Source organism: Rhinichthys klamathensis, unplaced genomic scaffold (genome assembly GCF_029890125.1).
Source record: "Rhinichthys klamathensis goyatoka isolate OS25496 unplaced genomic scaffold, OSU_Roscu_1.1 h1tg000087l_1, whole genome shotgun sequence".
NCBI classification, from domain to species: Eukaryota; Metazoa; Chordata; class Actinopteri; order Cypriniformes; family Leuciscidae; genus Rhinichthys; species Rhinichthys klamathensis.
The window spans coordinates 2,540,303-2,568,136 of NW_026606627.1; the positions used below are offsets into that span (position 1 = coordinate 2,540,303).

The window sequence follows — 27,834 nt, forward strand, 5'->3', positions numbered from 1 at the left end:
AGTGTAAAGTCTTAAGCAGGATCATCAACAACCTTTCTTTCTCTGATCAACTGAAATACAATAGATATGAAGAGCTGAAGAACAATGTATTAAAACTTATTTGATCTTTATTATGTACTACCAAGAAATACATTTACTTGTGAGAATCAAAGCACTGTGCATTAAATCATACACAACATCAAAACAGTTTCTTTTAGTTCATTTAAAGAAAGAAATATTTCTTAAGAGTATGTATTTTGCATAATTTCAGAGAAAAATTTACCAAGACCTGCAACAAAATACAAGTTGTAAAAGGAATTACATTCATGCAAACTGAATTCTTGTGTTAATGCTGTACTGTATTTGCTCCAGATAATTCACAGACAAATATATGATATAGAAACTATTCTCTTACTATCAGTGTATCACACACACAGATACACACACACTCTCACTCTCACACACAGACACACACTCACTCACAGATACACTCTCTTAGACACACACACACACACACACACACACACACACACACACACACACACACACACACACAGATACACTCTCTTACACACACACACACACACTCTCTCACACACTCAACACCGGAGCAGGATCCAGTACTTCTGTCAGCTTTAGCTCTCATCTTATCTGATTGCTTGCCAAATGATTATAGCAAAGATTGTTGCCACTAGCGACATGACAAGAGCCAGAATACACATCCTCTTGCGGGATTTTCTCTTAAAAGGAAAAAAACACACAATCATGAACAGTTTCTACCAGCACTGAGACGTTAACATAGCATCAGTCACAATGTGTGAAGGTGTGGTGGTCATACCTGATAGTAAGCGGCGTGCTGGATCTGCTCGGCCCCTCGCTCCACATGCACCTCTGCACTCTCCACGTTAGCTTCAATGCTATCTGTATATGATGACACAAGGAAAGCAGGCTTTAACATGTGTGAACGACTGAACCTGTGCAGAAAATGAAGAGAGAGAACTAGTCTAACCCACCTATCATGTCACCTTGGTCATGGATCATGACTGCGAGATCCTTGAAGATCTGATTCACATCCATGATGTCTGACTGAATCAAGAGCAGAAGGCAGCTGAGACATTGTACAATAACTCATCACCCAATTACCATTATCAATAAGTGATGACAATGTATTAAAGTGTGAGTAAAAATAATACCAGGTTATATCTAACTTAAAGATGAACTGAACTGAAATTTGAAAAACGGTGATATAACAGATCTATTTTATTTATTATCATTGGTACAATTATTAAAATGGCAGAATTTGTTAAAAGGGATAAAACTGTACGTTGAAAATGTTGTTTTTGTTACATGGGCGCCGCCATCTTGGATTTCAACATTCGGCTACGTCACTGGCATGGTAGGCTACTCCGTTGCCAACCAACACCAGCAGAGCAGCCATTAGCATGTAAATAGTCTGAGGCTAGCTGACATGGCTGGGGAAACAGAAACCAACAGGTCTAGGGGGGGTTCATACTGTATTGCCCCTGGCTGTAGTAATGAATTGTATAGGGCTAAGGCAGCTGGGGTTACGATACATTTTCACAGGCTACCTTTGACAAGGAAACCAGCCCTCAAGTCAAGGCTAGCTGCCTTTAACTGTCTAGCCCTCCGACAGCCCCTGGATTTCGAGTCTGTAGTGAGCATTTTTTAGTGACAGACTATTTAGTAGGCCTGTCGCGATAGTCAATAAATAAATTAATCACACGATAAAAAAATTAGCTCGATAATTTTTCCGGCCGCGATAATTTCCATTTGCATGCTTGTTTGTTTTCCTCGTCTCTCTCTCTCTCTCTCTCTAGCAAAGAGACTGGATGACAACTCTCGGTTCCTTAGCATAGGAAGAGTGAACTAGAGCTTATTCTGCCCGAGCGATATTTCCCGACACTATCCTTGAGACGGCACTCCCAACGCAATACACAAGTTTATGAGCCGTTTCCGCTCTACATCCTAAACTCCTCCCGTCGATGCAACCCACTTCCGTTCTGGCGGGCTGGGTTTGTTTTGCTAGCTAGCTCCGACAAAGCGCTGATATCGCAGTGACATAACAATTACAACATGAAGAAATGTGGTTCGGGAACGATGTGTGTGGTAGTTGGTTGTAAACACTCGAGAAAGCACCTGAACGAGTGGTTAGATAGAGAGTGCTACGACCGCAAACCAGCTACGAAGAGGCAATGTCCATGCGCTCCATTGTTTACACACAAACACACTCACACACAGTATCGCGCCCGCGCCTCTCTCTCTCACATACACAGTTCGATCGCCTAATTATTATCATCATGGCACACACAAACACTTTGCACTCTAGCTAAGAAGTCTATGATATAGTTCGGATACCAACGTCAGGAAGACATTCACTGACAGCGCGTTCTCTTTTGTCTTGTCGCGCATGAGTGGTTTAAACTAAAGCATTTGCGTGAATAAGAGCATGGTCATAACCCTAGCTAAAGGATGACAGAAAGAACATGCTACTGCATTTTATGGGTTAGTTTCGACATTTAAAGGTATTTTAACAGGTAAAAGGGCTGGATTTTGACAGCAGGCAAAACAATGCAGAGTCATAAGGATAATTGCAAAAGAGATCATGTCTTTATTTATAGCTCAGCAGTAAGTCATGTTATTATAGGTTACAGTCCGTTTTCCAAATACAAACACGTATTCCATCCGCAACAACAGGCTTCTTTTATTTCCTATAATCATGTAAATGTCATCCCTGATTAAGCTATAAACTGCAAACACTTATTTGGCCACAATTGTTATTATTATGTTAAAAGAAACATTAAAGTATCACACAGATACATTTGCTATTACCACGGACATAAACTGATAGTTATTTGCACGTTACTGTTTGATCTAGCTGTGTATGACATGACACAACCGACTTTGTTGCTGTGCAGATATTGATATGCCTCGGCTTTCAGATTGTCCAATTGCTTTTCCATCTATTGCCATGGATTGCACGAAGTAGGAGCAAATCTCGCTGTACGTTATGCTGGGCCACGTCGTCATGTTAGTGTTCTGCACTGAATTCGGGTGGATTTTTTTTTTTTTTTACCGTCGCTGTGTTTACGGTTTACACCGGCAGACGCTGTGCAAACCACTTCCGGCGGAAATGAAGTGCATTTGAGTAGAGTTATGGCGGCGCCCATGATTTGGCGCGTAAACTTGTGTATAGAGTGCTGCGCGGCACTAGATCTGATGGCCGAGACTCCGAGTGCGAGCGCGGGCGGTTACACTCACTCTGTGTGTGCGGGTTATAAATAAAACGATTCGCGGGGCTCCCGCGAACTAGACATATCTATGAATAAAAAATAATAGATTTTTATTCATCTGTTGCAGAAAAGCAACAAGAACAACTAAAACAAAATAGAAACGATTTACAAGCCAGAGTTTCTATTCATAACATTCTATTCATAACAACGCTTTAACATCGCGTCGAGTGATGTAGCCAATCACAGTTATATGTTTTGCTTCTGATCGGCCATTGCGTTCAAGAAATCATTTAAGATAGACATTTTTTGTAACAGAGCCTGTTGACTCCGGTGCAGTGTCCATGCTCCGGCAGCTCACACACCCACACCAGTCACTTCGCCCAAACGATCCTGTGCTGTAGGCTATGTGGAGCCTGAAACTGATCCTCCATGTGGTGGTGGTAGTCAGAAACTACTGGACTGTCCCTCACAGGTTCAAATGCGTAACCCATGCTGTTAAAAGTGCTTATTTTCGTCTGTGTATTAGGACCTGCAGCTGTTGCCTATGCACCTTTGCGTGTCCTACCATGCCAGTGACGTCATCGAAACTGCCAGCGTAACAAGCGCAATTTTTGTGTTGCTTAAAAAAAGCTATATTGATATTTTTAATAAATTTTTTTAGTGTAATTTACTTTTAATTGTCATAAACAACACGTTATCAACGTCGATTTTTTTCAGTTCAGTTCATCTTTAAGCTTGACAGCAACATAGTGTCGCCCCAGATCCGGGCCATGTGGATTCCACGTGTACCAGATGTGGGCCGGATCTGGGCCGACGCTATGTTGCTGTCTGGGTGGGGTCTTCATTTATTTTCAATCTGTAGCTGCTGCTTTGACTAAATTACTATTTTTTTTTTAATTTACAGTAGTTGTAGAGTAGTTGCTAGATTATCAGCGAGAGCAGTTCAAACTATTATCACGTAAATAACGTCTCTATGCTGATTGGCTGATCAACTTTTTTGAGAGAGAGAGTAGCTAAAGCCTGCTCAAAAAGCCGTTAAATGTCTCTAGATGACGCAGTGCAGCAACCGTTTTCTCTGCTAATCCGTGCTCATATACTGTCTTTTAATATTATAGCCGAATCTACAATAAAGCTGTTCCATTTGCATATTTTCTGTCAGACAATGGAACAAGTATGATATAGTGACTGACTACATGTTAACCAGCAGTTCAAAATGTTGTTAGATTTGACGTTTCCCAGACAGTGTCGGACTTTTTACATTTTTTTTAAAAAGCGACGACCTACTTTTTAAAAAAGTCTGTAAAGGGGTCTGATAAGTTGCTAGTTGGTGGTAAATATACCTGTCACAAATTGCTCAGAAACACACAGGTTGAGGATCCAAATGCAGCTGTTTATTGGGGCAATCCAGAATCATAATCCAAAAGACAGGCACATTTTCAAAACCATAAGGAAAACAACCCAGATAACAACTGGGTAGAAAACACAGGCAAACAGGAAAATCCAGAAAACCAGACAGAAGGGCCCAATCCCAAATGGCACACTTCATGTGCACTTTCGGTCTTGTGGACTTACAATGGCTGCCGCGTGCGCGTGTCCGTTAAGTCCGTGAGACCGCAGTGTGTCCCATTTGTCATTTTTAGATCTCAGAAGGGTGCTCGCGAGCGCCCCCTCTGCGGTCGATTTGCGCCCTTGATGCGCACTTTTGCCGAGCCCGCGCGGATGCGGACTCCACAGCAGACTTCTTCCCGACATTCAAAGCGGCGTTACGTCGCGAAAGTGCGGACTCAGAGGAAGACCGTGAGTGCTTAGGGTTCCACTTGTGACAGGGCCAAGATCAAAAACCATGACACGGGAAACCAGAGCGAACACTCGGAAATGCAGTGTGACCCTAACAAGACTTTGCAATGAGTGAGAGAAAACATGAGGCTACATAGGCAGAGCTGAACAATATAATGAGACTCAGCTGAACTTAATCACAACATTATAAGTCCAAGCAATGGGTAATGGGAATTGAAGTTCATGATGAGATAGCCCAGGATTCGAGAGGAGTGCCTTTTAGTGGAGATTATGGACACACCAGCCGGTGGATGAGACATAGCCACATCTTAATGAGAGTACTCCAGACGCTCCTCAAACAGTGACTGAAATCCAAGAGGGAGGTGGAGGTGGGAGGTGGGAGGGGGGCCAGAGGGCGGGACGGAGGGCCAGGTCCATGGGACTGGTGACTACCAAGGTGGAGCAGATGACCACCACAGAAGAGTAGATGGGACTGCAGATTCCAACAGCAGAGCAGGACACTAGCACAGCAGAGTAGACGACCACCACGGCGGGGCAGGCATAGCTGAGGAGCACCACAGTGTAGCAGGCAGGACTAGTCACCACAACAGCAGAGCAGGTGGAACTGGAGAAAAGAGCACAGAGAGGTTAGGGTTGGCCTCTGGGGGTGTGTCAAAGTAGGCAGGGAGTTCAGTAATGGCCTCTGTGGCCATTAGAGGACAGGCAGGGAGATCATGGATGACCTCCATGGTTGAATCAGGGCAGACAGAGGGATCAGGGATAACCGCCATGATTTTCTTAGGGCAGACAGAGAGATCAGGGATAACCGCCATGGTTGTATCAGGGCATACAGGGCGATCAGGGATAACCAGTGGCGGATTTAGCAAATTGGGGGCCCAAGGCGAAGGTAGTATGGGGCCCCCCCATCCGATCTTTAAAAGAGAACGAAAAAAAAAATGTTTTTTCAGAATTTAAAAACAAAACAAAAAAACACATTAAATGGCACTTTCTGGAGAGTTTTGTGCAAAGAAATATGGAAAAAAAGTAGGTCTAGCAAGTCTTATATTTCTGTAATTCACACAGATCAAACAGAAATATGCTGACTGAATAGATTGCTAGTTGAGAAACACTGCTTTAATTAATGTTTTTATGATGACTTTGTGAAAGGTTAACTAAACAGCATGAGCCGTCTTCCTGCTGGCTAGTAAGTTATTTGGCAAATGTCATTCATACAGATCTGTATTATGCTATAGTTTCTGATAGTGTTATTATACATTTCTTACAGATAATCACGATGATCATTGCGTTTGTCTTACCGAATGTGGTAGCTTTATGCAATTACAGTTTGTCTATAAGCTTTTTTTTTTATTAATGCCGACAGTAAAATGTTGCCAGATATTGCTACGAAAAACAAGAATTAAAAAAAAAAAAAATTCGGATTATTGTCTTTTGGAAATAAGATTAATATATCATTAACCCTAACATGCAACTTTCCACTTTAATAACTTCCTAAAGTGTCACATTAAATCAGAAAAACAGGTCCAGAAGACTACTGCCACCTTTCCATTAGGTGGATCTGGCAACACTGGATCTGGCCCTCACTCACAGCGCGCTCTCAAGCCCCGTTTACTGCGCTAGCTTCTCGCAGCAACATGAATTGCAAACACTCATATGAGGTGGTTTAAACGGCTAATTAATCATTCAGAGAGTTTGACATTTTATTTTTGAATGTAAAAAATTACAGAGTTCCCGGCCTCGGCCACCTCATAGCTGGTTACGGCCATGGAGTTGTAACAAATCGTTAGCACCTACCGGGCATCACATACAAGTTTGTTACCTTCTGCAATTTTGCTAAAAACGTTTTGCTTTCCTCCCGCTTCCTGCTTTTTCAGCACCGCTTGGGTAGCTTCTCTGTCTGTCACTCTGTAGCCTACACTGTCTGTCAATCACTTCTTTTTCTCCGTCAGTTTTTTGGCGCATTACAGCTTGTCACTTTCGCACCGTTTCGCACGCAGAAAGTGAGATAATGGAATAGTCCGATGTAGTGAGGTGGGGGGCCCTCTCCTGTCTGCGACACTAATGATTTGATGCCTTTTTTCGCAAATGTTTTTTAGAAATATATAATTAAAAAAAAAAAAAAAAAAAACTTAAGTATAATTTAATGGGGCATTTTGGGGGCCCCTAGGTAGCTCGGGACCCAAGGCAATTGCCGACCTTTGCCTAATGGTTAAGTCCGCCCCTGGGGATAACCGCCATGGTTGTATCAGGGCATACAGGGAGATCAGGGATAACCTCCATGGTTGTTTCAGGGCAGACAGAGAGATCAGGGATAACCGCCATGGTTGTATCAGGGCAGACAGAGAGATCAGGGATAACCGCCATGGTTGTATCAGGGCATACAGGGAGATCAGGGATAACCTCCATGGTTGTATCAGGGCAGACAGAGAGATCAGGGATAACCGCCATGGTTGTATCAGGGCAGACAGAGAGATCAGGGATAACCGCCATGGTTGTATCAGGGCATACAGGGAGATCAGGGATAACCTCCATGGTTGTATCAGGGCATACAGAGAGATCAGGGATAACCGCCATGGTTGTATCAGGGCATACAGGGAGATCAGGGATAACCCCCATGGTTGTATCAGGGCAGACAGAGAGATCAGGGATAACCGCCATGATTGTATCAGGGCATACAGAGAGATCAGGGATAACCTCCATGGTTGTATTAGGGCAGACAGAGAGATCAGGGATAACCGCCATGGTTGTATCAGGGCATACAGAGAGATCAGGGATAACCGCCATGATTGTATCAGGGCAAACAGAGAGATCAGGGATAACCTCCATGGTTGTATCAAGGCCTACAGGGAGATCAGGGATAATCTCCATGGTTGTATCAGGGCAGACAGAGAGATCAAGAATAACCGCCATGATTGTATCAGGGCAGACAGAGAGATCAGGGATAACCTCCATGGTTGTGTCAGGGCATACAGAGAGATCAGGGATAACCTCCATGGTTGTATCAGGGCAGACAGAGAGGTCAGGGATAACCGCCATGGTTGTATCAGGGCAGACAGAGAGATCAGGGATAACTGCCATGGTTGTATCAGGGCATACAGAGAGATCAGGGATAACTTCCATGATTGTATCAGGGCAGACAGAGATATCAGGGATAACCTCTGTGGTTGTATCAGGGCAGACAGAGAGATCAGGGATAACCGCCATGGTTGTATCAGGGCAGACAGAAAGATCAGGGATAACCTCCACGATTGTATCAGGGCAGACAGAGAGATCAGGGATAACCGCCATGGTTGTATCAGGGCATACAGGGAGATCAGGGATAACCTCCATGGTTGTACAGAGAGATCAGGGATATCCGCCATGGTTGTATCAGGGCAGACAGAGAAATCAGGGATAACCTCCATGGTTGTATCAGGGCAGACAGAGAGATAAGGGATAACCTCCATGGTTGTATCAGGGCATACAGGGAGATCAGGGATAACCTCTGTGGTTGTATCAGGGCAGACAGAGAGATCAGGAATAACCTCCATGGTTGTATCAGGGCAGACAGAGAGGTCAGGGATAACCTCCATGGTTGTATCAGGGCAGACAGAGAGGTCAGGGATAACCGCCATGGTTGTATCAGGGCAGACATATAGATCAGGGATAACCGCCATGGTTGTATCAGGGCATACAGAGAGATCAGGTATAACTTCTATGGTTGTATCAGGGCATACAGGGAGATCAGGGATAATCTCCATGGTTGTATCAGGGAAGACAGAGAGATCAGGGATAACCTCTCTGGTTGTATCAGGGAAGACAGAGAGATCAGGGATAACCTCCATGGTTCTATCAGGGAAGACAGAGAGATCAGGGATAACCTCTGTGGTTGAGAACTCTGGCCTGGCGTCCATGATGGCTGAAGACTCTGGCCTGGCGTCCATGACGGTTGAGAACTCTGGCCTGGCATACATGATGGCTGAAGACTCTGGCCTGGCATCCATGACGGTTGAGAACTCTGGCATGGGTCCATGACGGTTGAAAACTCTAGAATGACGGCCATGACAGCTGAAGACTCTGTCATGGCATCCATGACGGTTGAGAACTCTGGCCTGGCGTCCATGATGGCTGAAGACTCTAGCCTGACATCCATGACAGTTGAGAACTCTGGCCTGGCGTCCATAATGCCTGAAGACTCTAACCTGGCATTCATGACATTTGAGAAATCTGGCCTGGCATCCATGATGGCTGAAGACTCTGGCCTGGCATCCATGACAGTTGAGAACTCTGGCCTGGGGTCCATGATGACCGAAGACTCTGGCCTGGCATCCGTGACTGCTGAAGACTCTGGCCTGGCATCCATGACGGTTGAGAACTCTGGCCTTGCGTCCATGACGGTTGAGAACTCTGGCCTGGCGTCCATGACGGTTGAGAACTCTGGCCTGGCATCCATGATGGCTGAAAACTCTGGCCTGGCATCCATGACAGTTGAGAACTCTGGCCTGGGGTCCATGATGACCGAAGACTCTGGCCTGGCATCCATGATGGCTAAAGAGTCTGGCCTGGCATCGATAACGGCTGAGAACTCTGGCCTTGCGTCCATGACGGTTGAGAACTCTGGCCTGGCGTCCATGACGGTTGAGAACTCTGGCCTGGCATCCATGATGGCTGAAAACTCTGGCCTGGCATCCATGACAGTTGAGAACTCTGGTCTGGCATCCATGATGGCTAAAGACTCTGGCCTGGCATCCATGACAGCTGAAGACTCAAGCCTGGCATCCATAACGGCTGAAGACTCAAGCCTGGCGTCCATGACGGTTGAGAACTCTGGCCTGGCCTCCATGTTGGCTGAAGACTCTGGCCTGGAATCCATGATGGCTGAAGACTCTGCCCTGGCATCCATGACAGTTGAGAACTCCGGCCTGGCATCCATGACGGCTGAAGACTCTGCCCTGGCATCCATGACGGTTGAGAACTCCGGCCTGGGATCCATGATGGCTAAAGACTCTGCCCTGGCATCCATGACAGTTGAGAACTCCGGCCTGGCATCCATGATGGCTGAAGACTCTGCCCTGGCATCCAAGACGGTTAAGAACTCCGGCCTGGCATCCGTGACGGCTAACGACTCTGCCCTGGCATCCATGACAGTTGCAAACTCTGGCCTGGCATCCATGACGGCTGAGAACTCCGGCCTGGCATCCATGATGGCTGAAGACTCTGCCCTGGCATCCATGGCGGATGAGAACTCTGGCCTGGTGTCCATGACGGTTGAGAACTCTGGCCTGGTGTCCATTACAGGTGAAGACTCTGGCCTGGCGTCCATGACGGTTGAGAACTCTGGCCTGGCATCACAGATCAGCTTAGATTGTAACGGCTTGTTAAATCCATAGTAGACATAATCAATGAGAGCAAAGTCTGGGAAGTCAGTGAAATTAGCAATGTCCAGAAAGTCCAGGATGTGGTCCTTGAGTGAGCGAGTTCAGTGGCGAAGGCGGACTAGAGTGACTGCTGGATCCATTTGTGGCAAAGTTTTCTGTCACAAACTGCTCAGAGACACACAGGTTCAGGATCCAAATGCAGCTGTTTATTGGGGCAATCCAGAAACGCAACCCAAAAGACAGACAAATGATCATAACCATAAGGTAGAGATGTTTCAGCAGAATTCATGATGAAAAACTACATTGCTCATGATGCAGTACAGAAAATTACACTAATCAGAGAGTTGAAACAAGCAAAACATGTCAAAAGAGCTTTTTAGCTCCGGCCACTCTCATGAAGCACTGCAAATGACATAATCGAGTCTTCCTACGCTCTCAAAAGTTCACAGTCTTGTATCTTTGTATTTTTATCAGATTTTCTAATACTTGTTTTGCTTCAAATCAAAGTTTGTAATGTTGTGATTCTCCTCTTAGCTTGCTTTTTTAATCCCTATGGGAGAAATGAATGGGAAAAAATACTTCGGGCACTAATCTATACTCGACAATGATTGGTTATTTTATTTTTTTACCAATGGAGGCAAAAAAATCTGGCTATTGATTTTGTGTCCTGTCCTCTTCTCTATTCACTCAGACTCGCCGTATAGAATAGTTTTCCGAATGGCTGTAATTACATCGGCATATCTGACACGATCACAGTAAAGAGTAATTCAGTATCATTTTATGGTGTTAACTTACAATGGTGAAATTACAAACAAGAAATACACATTCTGAGACATGAAATGATAACTAGGAATTCAAAATTAAATCATTCTTCTCCCATTTCCCAAATAAGTGTTGGGTACGCTGTGACGATCCGCCACTGATTTTATGCCAGATTAGCTTGAATGCATATGGGTCTTGAAGAAAAGATCATTTTGGTACGCTGATGATGTCATACAGGAAGTGCTCACTCACCTCCAGCTGACGGATATTGGTCTCTCTCTCTTTAATAAGCTCCAGGTCCTCTTCAGTGACAGGCTCCTCATCTATCTGCATTCGCCACCCTTCATTTCTTTTCAAATAAACATGTCTGCAATCAGATCTCTAACCAGACCCACATTGTTCAGATTTGATTCAGATCATATCATCAGCATTAGTTCACCCCAAAAATGAAACTTATGTTATCATTTACTCACCTTCATGTCAATCTAAAGAGTGAAAACAAACCTCATTGTTTCTTGCACAAGTTCAAACGTGCTGTTTTATCTTTGTTGCCAAATATCAAAGCCATAAAGAACTAAGTTTGGCACAAATCAAATATTTCCCCTTAGTACAGGCCCGTTCACATCATTATTTTCTTAATGCTTTAAGGTTTTGTCACAGGGCTTTCAGCAACCCAGACAGCAGCATAATGTCGGCCCGCTGTCTGGGATGCGGGCGAGTAAATGATGACAGAATTTCCACTTTTGGGTGAAACTCTTTTCACACAGATTTGAACACTACAACAGAGACTCAATGAAGTCATGCCTCAATGAATATGTTGAACCTACTTTTCAAATGTCACAAGCTGTTCGTCTTGATTGAGCTCATCAACCTGCAAGATTAAAGGCTTTTTTTACTTTTTAAAGGCTTTTTTTTAGGTAATGACACATAAAAAAATAAGCAGTAGATAATGATGAAATGTGTGTTATTTTCCTGCAGTCTGGATCCGGCCCGCGCCCGGGCCACGGACTCGCGCTCCCTCTCCGCGGCTCGACGCTGAACCACCTGGAAGTTGTTGAGCGCGGCGGAGAAGTCGTTCATCAGACGGTCCTTCTGGATCCGCTGCTGGCGCTGTGAGAAGACTAGCGTAAGCATGAGCGCGAGGGGTCGAGCGGATTTATCCGAGTGTGGGATAAATTTCCTACATAATATATATGATATCTCTTATTTATTACACGGCTCTGTGGAATGCTTGATTCTTATTGGTCAATCGCACCATCCGGCGGTATATTATATTATTCCCAGATAACAGCCCCTGAGAACAGAAACACAGGCTCATCCGGTCACTGAAGTCAGCAGCGCTATACGCTCGCTAGGAACGTTTTTTCTTTGTGGAAGTTTTGCGTTTGGTGAGCTAATAAAGTATTAAAAGTATATTTTGTGTACAGTTATTTAATTATGCCATCCAGTATCGTGGACTCGGTCTCTCTATTGTTTCATACAAACGCAGCGGCGGCCATTTTGTGACTATTGTTTTGTACACTGTTGAATTATAAGATACAAAGAGGTACGATTTTAAAACAGTTTAATCTGAAATCAATATCTCTTATCCCCATTATTAATTTGTTGAAATGCTGTGTAAGTGTTATGACTGTATACCGTATCTCTTAAATGTCCGTCTAGTTTGATCTTGCCGCTGAAACTGTTCTCTCCGTGGAAGCTTTGTGTTTAAAGACCTAATAAAAAATTTCAAATCAGATCAATATTTTGTGCCTAATTGTTTACTTATGTGGCAAGTAGCCGTGTAATAATCGGGATAATGTACATCCAGCCGGTTGTTATCTCAGAATGAACCCCTTCAGGCTGATGGAGACCCCTCCGCTTCGCGTCCTCATCACCCTGACGGGGGTTATTCTCAGAGAACAGCCGGCTGGATGTACATTACCGCTTATATAGTGATATAATATGAGCGAGAGCTGTCTACTCACCTGTTCTGAAGGGGACCGGGGCTGTGGCTGAGAGCCTAGCTCCTTCAGGTGTCTGTTGGTCTCTTTCGCTAGCTGGTTTGTGTAGTGCTGCATTTGCTGGCTGTGTGCAACAATACAGAGATTTAAACCACCAGTGATTGTTATTATTTATTACACTCTCTTCCCAGCAAGCAAATTTGTGTTTAAAAGACGTCAAATAGCCGTCCAAACACAGCCCAGACGTCTAGTCAGTGGAAATTTAATAGACCATAGCCCAAGAATAGACTAATCATCAATTAGATAACAAAGAAATGAAATGAGGGAAGAAATTAAACCAAACACCTTGTAATCACTGTTGACTTTGCTTACATGATGGAATATCAAACATCTCGCAAGTTATTCTGGCAAAAACGACATGTTACCAAATTCAAGGTTATTTTGGCTAAGAGTGTGTTACTCATAGCCGGACTATATCAGGTCTATAGTTAACCTAGATGGTGAAATGACGGCTATTGCTTGAATTCATTGAATTTCAGACCAAAATGAGCTGAAACAGTGTGCCTGGGAATCTCTATAATCAGGGATGGGCAGTTTTCCCAGAGGAAAGATTGCGTTATCCAGTCAGTCTTGATAGTTAAGCAGTTGTTGTTTTCATCAAGTAGCAAGTCAAACGTGTTTAAGCGTTACTGCTTGCTAGGACTGACTGATATGACGATATATATCATGGAATTGATTAAACCTTTTACATATCATTTATATATCGTTGTATGCAAATATATCCATGTAGATTTTAGTGGACAGACGTTATTGACACATTAGAGCGATAAAGAAACAAGGACGAATCAGTAATAAAAAGTGGGGAGTGCTTGATGTTAAAAACAGTTATTAAAGGAACACGCCGACTTTTTGGGACTTTAGCTTATTCACCGTATCCCCCAGAGTTAGATAAGTCCATACATACCTTTTTCATCTCCGTGCGTGCTGTAACTCCATCTGACGCACCCACCGCTAGCCTAGCTTAGCACAAAGACTAGATGTAAATGGCTCCAGCTAGCATACTAATCCCAATAAGTGACAAAGTAACGCAAACATTTTCTTATTTACATGTTGTGATTTGTATAGTCACAGAGTGTACAAATAACAAGATCATATGAGACACATCCATCTTTTAACCGTATAAATATTGGGAACTATATTCTCAGAAGGCGAAGCACTGCTACTTGGGCGGAGTGATAACCGCAGCACCCGAGACACACCGTGATGAGGAGCAGAGAGTTCGCTCAGAGTTGGCTTTATGCACAGCTGCACTACTTCCTGAACTTTAGCCAGCTCTTTTGTTTCCTGTCTGCCATTATTGGACAAACTGATTAATCCAGGTGTGCCTGGCCTCAGTAACAATAATCAGGCACACCTGGATTAATCAGTTTGTCCAATAATGGCAGACAGGAAACAAAGGAGCTGGCTAAAGTTCAGGAAGTAGTGAAGCTGTGCATAAAGCCTATTGGAGTAATAGAGTCAGCAATTACTAGACAGTAAAAGCATAGTTTACAATCATGGGTGTTCGCTGTATTGTAAAGAGCTGCGACAATAAACAGTGGAGACCAGCTAATATCATGATGTTTCATAGAATTCCAACCAAAAACGCTGACCTGATGAATCAATGGCTAAGTTACTTGCTCTGGATATAACGATAAGATCCACATTCCACACACACCTGAAGAGATCATCAAGGACTGACACGTCGTCCCTCTGTGCGTCGCATCATAAGTCGGTCCCCATTAAATTAGATCATACCTTTGATAAAGATACTGTAAAATATTTAAGAACAGCTTACTTAAGATTTCCTCTTCCTCCCAAAGCAAAAGAGACACACTTTAAGATTCTAAATGTTAAAAGCCTGTTAAGCTTCACCAAGCGTAACGCTCTGAAGCGTTTTTTTTTTTTTTTAAATAGTTCAAAGTTACTATCATAATTAATGTTATTAACTTGACAAACTTTACATCATTAAAAAGATATAAGACTCAAGTTTCAGTATTTGACCACTATTGTATTCTGAGAAACTTATAGTGACAGTTATGTCTTAATTTGTGTCAGGAGTTATAAAATAAAAAAATGAGCCGTTACCTTTAATATGAATTATGAGCGTCAGCTGCTCTCATTCAGCAAAAAACTCCCGTGCGATCGTAATAACAGCGCTTGACAAAACAACGTCCCTCAGGGCTTTTAGCTCAAACATGTGCAGATTTGGAGAAATATTGATAGATTCTCATAGGTTTACATCAGATTTCTATAGACAGGAATAATGTTTATTGAATTTATACCCAAATGCGTCGATGTAATCATTATGAGCGCTGTATACTCTGATGTACTGTGTTTTCAATTCATACTGGCAGTCTGGGGGCGCTGTTTGTTCAGTAAAGTCCATATATGGAACACACGAAGAAGTGCATAACCATGTGACATTCAGGAAGTCCTGCCACAAAAACAAAGCTTCCAGAGATCGCTGTAAAGTGCAGATTACTGCCCTGTCCCAAATGGAACCCTAAGCACTCGCGGTCTTCCTCTGAGTCCGCACTTTCGCGACGTAACGCTGCTTTGCATGTCGGGAAGAAGTCTGCTGTGGAGTCCGCATCAGCGCGGGCTCGGCAAAAGTGCGCATCAAGGGCGCAAATCGACCGCAGAGGGGGCGCTCGCGAGCACCCTTCTGATTTCTAAAAATGACAAATGGGACACACTGCGGTCTCACGGACTTAACGGACACGCGCACGCGGCAGCCATTGTAAGTCCACAAGACCGAAAGTGCACATGAAGTGTGCCATTTGGGACAGGGCCAAAGATGTTTTGAAGACAATAAACATGATTGCAATGATATTTGAGTTACCTGTGTTCTTCAAGCCATGCCAGGTATTTCATAATAATAGATTATATTTATAATGTAATGCTAATCGATATAGATTTCATCATCGTGCAGAGCACTATAAATAATACATTTTCTGTCTGATTTTTTTTTTATCTGAAGCCAAATCAGATCACAGAAGATTATTTAAAACACTCGACTTGCGTTATAAAGTAAGTTTGGAGAACAGACATGGTTTTAATCTCATAAATGGTCGTGTATTGATGGTGTGCTAAGCTAACATGCTAGCTAGCCCAGGTGCACCTGCTATACCAGCAGTTATTGTTTTATGATTTTTTTCTAAATAGGAATGGTTACTGAAATGTTTCAGTGCATTTGATACCAGTTTCAAATATTTAGTGAGAACTTTGATAAAAGAAATTAGGGTTTGAAACCCTATGAATAGCCTGTGAATAGCCAGTCGTTAGTAGCTATAATGCAGATAAAAGAAATGCATATTTAGAGCCATAACTAGTCTGGAGAGGTGTAAATGTGTGCAGGGGAGACTGAGACTGAATGTTCCTCGTTTTGCACCACAAAACAATAGCTAGACAATAGACTGAATAGATGACTAAACATCAGTTTGCATTGAAGATACTAAATCAGTCTAATCAAAATAAAGTAATTTGACATGATCTTGAAAAACATTTAACTAAATACAGAGTTTTAGACTTATCATTTTCAGATTTTAAATATAAAATGGTCACACATATGGCTTTAGCTGCAGTGCATTTCTAGATTGCTCCAGGGCCAACTTCAATTTTATTTTCATGAAGATGTTTCATAAAAATAAATTTCTAATAACTTTACAAAACTTTGAAGCTATTTTAAAAAAAAATTCATTATGACAATAATTAATTCTACATTTACAATAAACTACCAGGTGTAAGCTTTCAAATGAGATCATACTTGTGCTTTTAGTGCAAAGGGTTCATGAACTGTATCTGTTTCAGTTTGGGAAGGCCATTTCTGGGGATTTTTCAAAAGTGGGCTTGCAGCTTAACAGGTTAAAGTGAATTTCGTTATGTATAAAATTGTATCTTAATTTTAATATTTTTTCCATCAACCAATTGCCAGTATTTAATAAATAAGAAGCAAATATAGCAGACAATATAATCATGACATGGAGGCGCCGGCGCGGTCACCTGCATTGCACGTAAACTAGTGCACATCTCAATATAAATTAACCAAAACTAAGCTTATGCCTCACAGTCACAGACATGAGAAATATATCTATATAGAGTGCTTGACATGTCTTTAAACGAAACAATTCAAAACGTAAAGAAATAGGCTACTCTCTGATTATGTAAACCATTATGTGTTTCTCTCTAGGCCCCTTCATTACGGAGATTGCGATCGTCAACTTCTTTTTAGCAGCCGACACTGACTTATTAATAAAAAATAGGCCTAATGCACTCGTGTCACCGGATTTACAAATGCACATCTTGAATAATACGCACACATATTATGTCGAAATAATGAGATATTATGTTGAAATAACATTATTTATAAAATATATATTTAAGAATATTTGATTGAATGCTGAATGCTGTGCTTGTTCAAATTAATACAATTAAAATTTTAATTGTGATAATTAAAATAATTGAATATTAAATAGAGTGGCCAAGTTTTGCTAATTTATTAATATATAGGCCTATATATATATATATATATATATATATATATTGTGATTAAAAGACTGTCTTATATTTTGTCATTGTTGATTTCTTGAAAATAATCGGCTATTAAAATACTTTCTTGTCACCTTCTCATGAAAACAATATCGTGAAAAGTTTCATGTTGTGTATTCGCCCATATGGTCAACTGTGTTCTTACCCACCATCAAAAGTAAAAACTCAGAATGACACATTCCAGAACATTGTGTTTATAGATTATAATTAATTAATTTATCTGTTCAACTTTAAAGTTGTTGTTAATAATTGTGTAAATTACATACAATTGTGACTTTGATGTTTAAAAAAAAAAATGTATTAGGGACCGTTCGGTATTTATGGGAAGGGCCACCGGAGGAAAATAGGGGAGGGTCATGTCTATTTATTCTTTGTTGAGGGGAGGGTCACCCAACTTTTTTTAGTCTATAGGGGAGGGTCACCCAACTTTTGTATTCATCAAAACAGCTAAATTTCAAAGTGGCTTGTTTGGTGCATATTTCTTTCCATGTAGCTACAGCTCTCTCGGTCTCGGCCCCCCATCGCTATCAGATGGGTCTGACCCAACAAAAATCCAGTTTGGCGCTGTTTGACAGTGCGCGCGCGCTTACGCGCTCAGAAAAAGTGCATTAGAACAGAACGCCAATGAAATGTTTACCCGGCAAAGCTTTAAAGCACGAGCAAATAATGAACTTTTGTGATTGCGAATAAGTGCAGTGTCCTGTGAGTGTAACTCTACCGCTACATTAACATGTGATGTGAATGTACGTCGAGTTTTACTGTATTGGGACTGAGGCGCCAGAACTGCAGCTGATATAATGTGCACTGTAGCACGATACTACCATATTTCAGTTTCCATTCTTATTGTGTTTCCACAACAATTTTAGTGAGCAAATCTACTGAAATTGCCACAATAACAGTGGAGTGTGATGTGTTGGACATAGGGCTACCACATTTTTAAATTACTATTATTTGAAGTTAACATAATAAAATACAGACCTACACTATAAAACTAGTTGAGGATAAATTCTTTAAAATTGGGCAATTCCAGCGTCATGGACGTGACATTTGCAGTCAAAACTTGAAATATAAATTCTCAGAAAATGCATTTAATACTGAAACGTCTGTTTATATATTCATACTCCCTTAAGGCGGGCTTACACGGTGCGATTTTTTGCTGTTTTAAGAGCTTGCAGATCATTTTTTTCACTCGGGAGAAATGGCGTGGAAATCGGTTGTGCTCGCATGTTGCGGCTCATGTCGTGTGCTAGGAAGATACGAGCCGAGCCGAAACTCTCGACCTCACGATAATTTTTAAACATGTCTAAAAAGTTTGGGAGCTGTAGGCTTGAATTCGTGAGGTGTGTGCGCTGTGCGGTTGAATGAGCCGATTTGTCAATCTATCTGAATTTGAGCAATCAGGAGCTGAAGAAATCCACAGAAGAAAGACGAAAATGGCAGCGCGCGAATTTGGACTATTGAAAGGGAAGCCTACTACTTTATTATGATTTTAGTATCATAATGATTAATAAATGCATGCACAATTATCAGTGAACTTGATAAATGTTGCAGATATGTTTTACTATGCACAAACAAATGCCTTTTTAACTTGTGTGCAAAATTCTGAATTAAATGAATGTGCAGCAATTTGTACAAATAGAGTGTTGTACAAATATGTGTTGTATGTGTTGTAGCCATAATAAGCGCATTTAGTTTCATATTTATTATGGTTTTTTTTCCATCTATGTTTATTATGAAAAGTATAGCCTACGCAATATATCGGGAGACATGGCCAGACATGATTTTGACCAGTTCATTAAGTGTTGTTTTGTAGAAAGCCTTTCTTTAAAGTGAATTTCGTTTTGTATAAATTGTATCTTAATTTTAATCAATTTTTCATCAACCAATTGCCTGGATTTAATTAATAAGAAGCAAATATAGCTGGATTTACAAATGCACATCTTGATTGTTGCATGCACACATGACATAATCACAACAACCATCTATCGAATTGTCCTGGTTTGAGACTGTTAATTCACATAACACAAAATATTATTTTTATTTTTTCGTGTTCGCATTTATGAGGGAAAAAACAATGTTACGGGCCTGACAGTTCTCCATTATGGACATGACCGCTCTGAAAGTGACTTTAAAACTTTCACAGATACCTCAAAGAAAAAAGCACAAAGCCTTTCTTAAAAGTGAATTTCGTTTTTTATTAATTGTATCTTAATTTTAATCAATGTTTCATCAACCAATTGCCTGGGCTGGATTTAATAAATCAGAACTTAGTAAATAGTAGAAAATCATCATGACACGGAGGCGCCTGCCTCCAGACCTGGACTCTGGTCTAATAAATGAACCGAAACTCAGCATATAGCCTAAGGTAGGCTACTTGCCTCACAGACCTGATAAATATATAGAAAACTTGACATGACTACTTTTTAACAGAACAATTAAAAAAGAAAGAAAACAGACAGACTGCTCTCTGCTTATGTAATCCGTATGAAATGTGCATTTCTCTCTGGCGCGTTCACTATTGCGAAGATCGCGAGTCAGCATCGTCACCTTTATATTTGCAGCCGACACTGACAAAGACTTGTTTATTAATAAACAATTAAAATGTCCCCTTGCTATATTATTCATAATCATTACTTTTGCCGGTTCTTTGTGGCAGTTTTAAGATATATTGGCAGCGCCACCCTTACTTTACATGAACGCGCCACCACTGCATCAGCACCGAAAACATGATTTTTGATTTATTTTATTTTTTTAATCAAAAATCGTGATACGAACCGAATTGTAGGTTTGGTCTATCGTTACAGCCCTAGCAAGATGAGAAAGCAGGAGTTTAGTCGTTTATCATGGAATGGCTATCTGAACATCTTTGCCAAGCGCAAACCAGTACAGAAGTTATCAATAAATTATCGGGGAGGGTCATGCCTTTTTTCACAATCATTTTGGAGGGTCATAGAAAACATTATTGCTGGCGAAGGGAGGGTCAAGTCTTTTTTGACTACAGATCTCAAATCTCCTCTGGTGGCCCCTTAAATAAATATCGAACAGTCCCTTAGTTTGTAAACAATTCAGAGATGACATTGAATATATAATTGATACAAATTGTGTATTGTATACAAAGTTGTATATCATTAATGTCATCAGAACACAAGCAAATAAAAGAAAAAAGTTAACAATGATTGATAAGAAAGATAACCAAGCAAAGCTAGGGAAAAAACACAAGGGTGAGATATTAAAGCTGCAGTAGGGAGTTTTGAGAAAACGTTGATTTAGCCTGAAAATTTGAACAAGCACAACTTACAGGTCCCGCCCCCTTGCTCTCTGCTGCACTACAGCCCTCCCTCCACAGCTCGTCCTCCACAGCGGAGCGCGCAGTCGTGAACGCGCAGGCTAGTAAACAGGGCCACACATAACGGCGGATAAAAAGTTATATGGCACATTCACTAATAGGGACTAAACGTCAACAATATGCTTTACATTGACTATGGCCTGCCCATACTTTGACTACAAACTTGGTCCTCAAATCATTATGTATTTTCCAATAGCCTACATGTAACTTTATAACGTTGCACTCTTTCTATAAGTTATAAATAGCTAGTAAGATAACGTTAATATAACGGTAACTAACGTTACAGTATGTAAGTAATTATTCTAGCGATATATAATGCTAGATAAGGTGTGCTAGTACATTATTTCAGCAACATGACAAGCCAGTGAATTAGCAGGTTTCAATTGTTGCTTAGCAGAGTGCGTGACATTTTATCTACATGTTATTATCGTCATCGGTCTTTTTCCTTTTACCTCTTTGTTTTATGAGCAGGTGTCACTCGAAAATTGGCCGTTTAGGTTGTTTCTCCGTCATAAGCACAGCTGCAGCACGTCGGCAATCTTGAGTTTGAACCGGTTTGAACGACGGCTCGCGCTCCGGCGCTCGCGCTGTGCAAGAGAGCGATGTGATCAGCGCGTACACGAGCGTGATTGACACCGCTAAGACACTCCTCTCGGCTCTGATTGGTTGTTTCTGACCGGGAGCGTGTATTTCTTGCAAATGGCAATAGGACCACTGGGAGGAGCCAGAGGAGCTTGATTTTTACACAGATTATCTGTCTCATATTCTACTGTCAGGACATAATGACAGTTTTAGCAAATACATGTTTTCAAAAGTTACCTACAGCAGCTTTAATTTATTGTGGTGGCAATGTAGTTTTTTTTAATGAATGCAAACACTGAATACAACAAAATGGCTGGTGGCAACATGGTAGCTCAATGAGTAGTTCAATGTGGTGCGACGACGTTGGAGTCACACGTAAGTTCACGCGTCTGTGGTGCGACGACGTTTGAGTCACAGGTTAGTGTCACCCGTCTGTGGTGCGACGACGTTGGAGTCACACGTTAGTTCACGCGTCTGTGGTGCGACGACGTTGGAGTCACACGTTAGTTCACCCGTCTGTGGTGCGACGACGTTAGAGTCACAGGTTAGTGTCACCCGTCTGTGGTGCGACGACGTTGGAGTCACACGTTAGTTCACCCGTCTGTGGTGCGACGACGTTAGAGTCACAGGTTAGTGTCACCCGTCTGTGGTGCAACGACATTGGAGTCACACGTTAGTGTCACGCGTCTGTGGTGCGACGACGTTGGAGTCACAGGTTAGTGTCACCCGTCTGTGGTGCGACGACGTTGGAGTCACAGGTTAGTTCACGCGTCTGTGGTGCGACGACGTTGGTGTCACAGGTTAGTGTCACCCGTCTGTGGTGCGACGACGTTGGAGTCACAGGTTAGTGTCACCCGTCTGTGGTGCGACGACGTTGGAGTCACAGGTTAGTTCACGCGTCTGTGGTGCGACGACGTTGGTGTCACAGGTTAGTGTCACCCGTCTGTGGTGCGACGACGTTGGAGTCACAGGTTAGTTCACGCGTCTGTGGTGCGACGACGTTGGAGTCACAGGTTAGTGTCACCCGTCTGTGGTGCGACGACGTTGGAGTCACAGGTTAGTTCACGCGTCTGTGGTGCGACGACGTTGGTGTCACAGGTTAGTTCACGCGTCTGTCGTGCGACGACGTTGGAGTCACACGTTAGTTCACCCGTCTGTGGTGCGACGACGTTAGAGTCACAGGTTAGTGTCACCCGTCTGTGGTGCGACGACGTTGGAGTCACAGGTTAGTTCACCCGTCTGTGGTGCGACGACGTTAGAGTCACAGGTTAGTGTCACCCGTCTGTGGTGCAACGACATTGGAGTCACACGTTAGTGTCACGCGTCTGTGGTGCGACGACGTTGGAGTCACAGGTTAGTGTCACCCGTCTGTGGTGCGACGACGTTGGAGTCACAGGTTAGTTCACGCGTCTGTGGTGCGACGACGTTGGTGTCACAGGTTAGTTCACGCGTCTGTCGTGCGACGACGTTGGGAGTCACAGGTTAGTGTCACCCGTCTGTGGTGCGACGACGTTGGTGTCACAGGTTAGTTCACGCGTCTGTCGTGCGACGACGTTGGAGTCACAGGTTAGTTCAAGCATCTGTGGTGCGACGACGTTGGAGTCACAGGTTAGGTCACGCGTCTGTGGTGCGACGACGTTGGAGTCACAGGTTAGTTCACGCGTCTGTCGTGCGACGACGTTGGAGTCACAGGTTAGTGTCACCCGTCTGTGGTGCGACGACGTTGGTGTCACAGGTTAGTTCACGCGTCTGTCGTGCGACGACGTTGGAGTCACAGGTTAGTTCAAGCATCTGTGGTGCGACGACGTTGGAGTCACAGGTAAGGTCACGCGTCTGTGGTGCGACGACGTTGGAGTCACAGGTTAGTGTCACCCGTCTGTGGTGCGACGACGTTGGAGTCACAGGTTAGTTCACGCGTCTGTGGTGCGACGACGTTGGAGTCACAGGTTAGTTCACGCGTCTGTGGTGCGATGACGTTGGAGTCACAGGTTAGTGTCACCCGTCTGTGGTGCGACGACGTTGGAGTCACACGTTAGTTCACGCGTCTGTGGTGCGACGACGTTGGAGTCACAGGTTAGTGTCACCCGTCTGTGGTGCGACGACGTTGGAGTCACACGTTAGTTCACGCGTCTGTGGTGCGACGACGTTGGAGTCACAGGTTAGTTCACGCGTCTGTGGTGCGACGACGTTGGAGTCACAGGTTAGTGTCACCCGTCTGTGGAATCACAGGTTAGTTCACGCGTCTGTGGTTCGACGACGTTGGAGTCACAGGTTAGTGTCACCCGTCTGTGGTGCGATGACGTTGGAGTCACACGTTAGTTCACGCGTCTGTGGTGCGACGACGTTGGAGTCACAGGTTAGTGTCACCCGTCTGTGGTGCGACGACATTGGAGTCACAGGTTAGTGTCACCTGTCTGTGGTGCGACGACGTTGGAGTCACACGTTAGTTCACGCGTCTGTGGTGCGACGACGTTGGAGTCACAGGTTAGTGTCACCCGTCTGTGGTGCGACGAAGTTGGAGTCACACGTTAGTGTCACCCGTCTGTGGTTCGACGACGTTGGAGTCACACGTTAGTTCACGCGTCTGTGGTGCGACGACGTTGGAGTCACACGTTAGTGTCACCCGTCTGTGGTGCGACGAAGTTGGAGTCACACGTTAGTTCACACGTCTGTGGTGCGACGACGTTGGAGTCACACGTTAGTGTCACCCGTCTGTGGTTCGACGACGTTGGAGTCACACGTTAGTTCACGCGTCTGTGGTGCGACGACGTTGGAGTCACAGGTTAGTGTCACCCGTCTGTGGTGCGACGACGTTGGAGTCACAGGTTAGTGTCACCCGTCTGTGGTGCGACGACGTTGGAGTCACACGTTAGTTCACCCGTCTGTGGTGCGACGACGTTGGAGTCACACGTTAGTTCACCCGTCTGTGGTGCGACGACGTTGGAGTCACAGGTTAGTGTCACCCGTCTGTGGTGCGACGACGTTGGAGTCACAGGTTAGTGTCACCCGTCTGTGGTGCGACGACGTTGGAGTCACAGGTTAGTGTCACCCGTCTGTGGTGCGACGACGTTGGAGTCACAGGTTAGTTCACCCGTCTGTGGTGCGACGACGTTGGAGTCACAGGTTAGTGTCACCCGTCTGTGGTGCGACGACGTTGGAGTCACAGGTTAGTGTCATCCGTCTGTGGTGCGACGACGTTGGAGTCACACGTCTGTGGTGCGCCGTACCCCTTCTCTCACGTAAAAGTACACGACTGTCACCTTCGGAAAGTTATCCGTGGCACTATCCACTCGTTATACGCGCCTACATTTGAAATAACAAACTTGAGCGCGCAAAAGATGCGACATGTGAGCAGGCCCTAATGTTAGTATTGTTTTGTCTATCGCCCCAGTAACAAATGAGCGGAGCTAGAGGTAAACTCAGGACTGTAGCCTTCACCTTGCTAATGAATCAGAATTATTTTTATTTTTTTGAGAAACAGTGACCTTGTCCAGTACGGGTAGGCTACTGTCTGTGGGTTCATTGTGCAAAAACCATTTGCCTTGTGCAAGTTGTGTTATTACTTTCCCCTTATTCTAGCCTATTGTAATGCAATTATCTAACATTACTGTATTATATGCTGTTGAATAGTCAAGTCAAGTCAAGTCATCTTCATTTATATAGCGCTTTTAACAATGGATTGTTTCAAAGCAGCTTTACAGAGATAAACATATAATTTAAGGTAACAGAGATTGTTTTGGCTTTATAGCGGTTCTCAAATAATGTTATTTCCAGCTAAAGTTAATTTTGATTGATTCACCACCGTCGAAATGATCAGACTTTAAGCGCGAACCTGTGATTAACGCTGACGGCGTTCACATGCACATTCAGAATTGATTCTATAGTTATGTGCTTTTGAAAATATGTGCGCAGGTTTGTAATTCCATACAACCCAGCCTAAACAAACTACTTGTCTTGCCTATAAATTGTGATACAGAATTTTGTTTTATTTTATCACTTCGGGGTACGCGAGCCGAAATTCACAACGCTTTATCTGTAGAGTGGGAAAGGGATCCTCCATTGGGTTGGAATACATTGGGTTCAGCTGTAATTAATTGCATTTAAAATATATCGATTCCTGTAATAATAATTCTTTATTCGTGTTCTGTGATATTTATTAATCAGGTCAGCGTTTTTGGTTGGAATTCTATGAAACATCATGGTATTACCTGGTCTCCACTGTTTATTGTCGCAGCTCTTTACAATACAGCGAACATCCATGATTGTAAACTATGCTTTTACTATCTAGTAATTGCTGACTCTATTACTCCAACTCTGAGCGAACTCTCTGCTCCTCATCACGGTGCGTCTCGGGTGCTGCGGTAATCACTCTGCCCAAGTAGCAGTGCTTCGCCTTCTGAGAATATAGTTCCCAATATTTATACGGTTAAAAGATGGCTGTCTCATATGATCTTGTTATTTGTACACTCTGTGACTATACAAATCACAACATGTAAATAGGAAAATGTTTGCGTTATTTTGTCACTTATTGGGATTAGTATGCTAGCTGGAGCCATTTACATCCAGTCTTTGTGCTAAGCTAGGCTAGCGGTGGGTGCGTCAGATCACACCCACCGCAGAGTTACAGCACGCACGGAGAAGAAAAAGGTATGTATGGACTTATCTAACTCTGGGGGATACGGTGAATAAGCTAAAGTCCCAAAAAGTCGGCGTGTTCCTTTAAAAGTGCAATATGCCGCAAAGGAGAACTCATATTTAGTATCCGAACACTGACAATCGGCTAAAAGGTCAAATACACACAATTTTATTTTGATTAAATCTGAGTATTCATAACAGGTGACAGCAGGTTTATTTAAATAAAAATATATTTCACACAGTGTTTAGTATTTTATTTTGAATCATTTCATATTTTTATTTTAAATAAATAATCATGTATTTATGCTCATCTCTGGATATACTCTGGATATACTCTACATTCATTCCTGTTGTGATTGGTTTTGAACAGTTCACATTAACTGTATTTTTTTGTTGCTAAAGTTAACACTTAAATGCTATTAGTATTAGCAATTTCACTTTGGCTAAAGTATTTATTTCAGTATACTGAGTGCCTTTTGCTTTCCCTACATAATATACAGTATATAATATATCTTTTATAACAATATAGAGTGAGAGCAGCTTGGTCAGGGATGGAGGACACTGGACTCACAGTCTGTCCTGGAGCTCCGGTGTGTCCGGTCTGGTACCCAGTTGGAACAGCATGCTCTTGATTTGGCCAGCTATGCACAGAAAGCACACATAATGAGACATTATAGCACTGAATTATGGGAAAAGACTGCAGAAATATGCTATTACAACCCAGACTGGAACATAGTGTCGGCCCAGATCCGGCCCACACCTGGCACGCGTGGAATCGACATGTCCGGATCCGGGCCGACACTTGCTGTCTGGGAATTGAGTTATATTAGAACATTTATGACAAACGTAATCTTCTCTGTAAGTGAAATACTCACTGTTTTGTGTGATTTTCTGGATGTTTGAGCTGCATGTTTGAGTGAGATTGTTGAAATCTCTCGGCTGTGAGTGACAGCTGTCAATCATTCCGTAAGACATGATGACTGAAAACAACACAGCTGTTTGCATCAGATGCCTTCCAGTTGATGATATAAATGTGCTTTGCCAACATTATAACGGACAATTGTATTATAGGTTACATGCTTTCTGATATTACCGTAATAGATTAAAGAAAAAAAAAAACGTAAATCAATAAGGCTGAGAAAATCTGAAAATACTGCGCATGCAATGCAATAAGACATTTCATATGAGTTCGGGGCGGGCTGAACAGGCCTTTGATCAAATATTTACTATTTTTAATGTTATATGTCATCTTATATAATGCAATAACACTTGCAGTAATGTCAACATAGCGAACAGTTTAAAAAAAGAAAGCGTGAGAGAATGAATCGCGTACCTGTGATGCTCAGATGCGGGAACGCGCTGCTCTCCTCTCACAGAAATACACCAGACGCGTAGGAATGACGAACACAAACACATGAACGAGCATCGAGTGGGAGGGGCTTATCGGGAAGTTTCGACGGGTCTAAATAATTGCTCTTATATATTTGACTATTCGCTTTGTTTAATAACTATTAAAGTTCTCAGAACGTTATTAAGGTGTGAAATAATGTCTATAACCTTGCTGAAGCAGAAAAAGTGCGACGTTGTCAAATGTT

General features: G+C 42.9%; 1 protein-coding gene across 3 annotated transcripts; it reads right to left on the reverse strand.

The window, feature by feature from the left end:
• Positions 1-87: 87 nt before the first annotated feature.
• Positions 88-27,663, reverse strand: stx12l (syntaxin 12, like). 3 transcript variants are annotated; one of them, XM_056251655.1, is made up of 11 exons: positions 27,573-27,663; positions 27,115-27,219; positions 26,811-26,880; positions 13,111-13,210; positions 12,115-12,253; positions 11,971-12,013; positions 11,396-11,492; positions 993-1,065; positions 818-900; positions 579-719; positions 88-427 (listed from the first exon to the last, which is right to left on the reverse strand). In XM_056251655.1, the coding sequence occupies exons 2-10, from the start codon at positions 27,212-27,214 to the stop codon at positions 627-629; spliced, it is 798 nt and encodes a 265-aa protein (XP_056107630.1). In that variant the 5' UTR covers positions 27,215-27,219; positions 27,573-27,663; the 3' UTR covers positions 88-427; positions 579-626. The 3 variants fall into 3 exon arrangements, with proteins under 3 accessions (XP_056107630.1, XP_056107629.1, XP_056107631.1); XM_056251654.1 differs by having other exon boundaries at positions 88-433; XM_056251656.1 differs by lacking the exons at positions 88-427; positions 993-1,065 and having other exon boundaries at positions 587-719.
• Positions 27,664-27,834: the final 171 nt, after the last annotated feature.

Coding starts and splice junctions, on each gene's coding strand:
- stx12l (XM_056251655.1), bottom strand. CDS start 27,214: ATGTCTTACGGAATGATTGACAGCTGTCACTCACAGCCGAGAGATTTC. Junction 12,014..12,114: donor GGCCGGATCCAGACTGCAGG/AAAATAACACAC, acceptor TAATCTTGCAGG/TTGATGAGCTCAATCAAGAC. Junction 720..817: donor AGCACGCCGCTTACTATCAG/GTATGACCACCA, acceptor TTTCCTTTTAAG/AGAAAATCCCGCAAGAGGAT.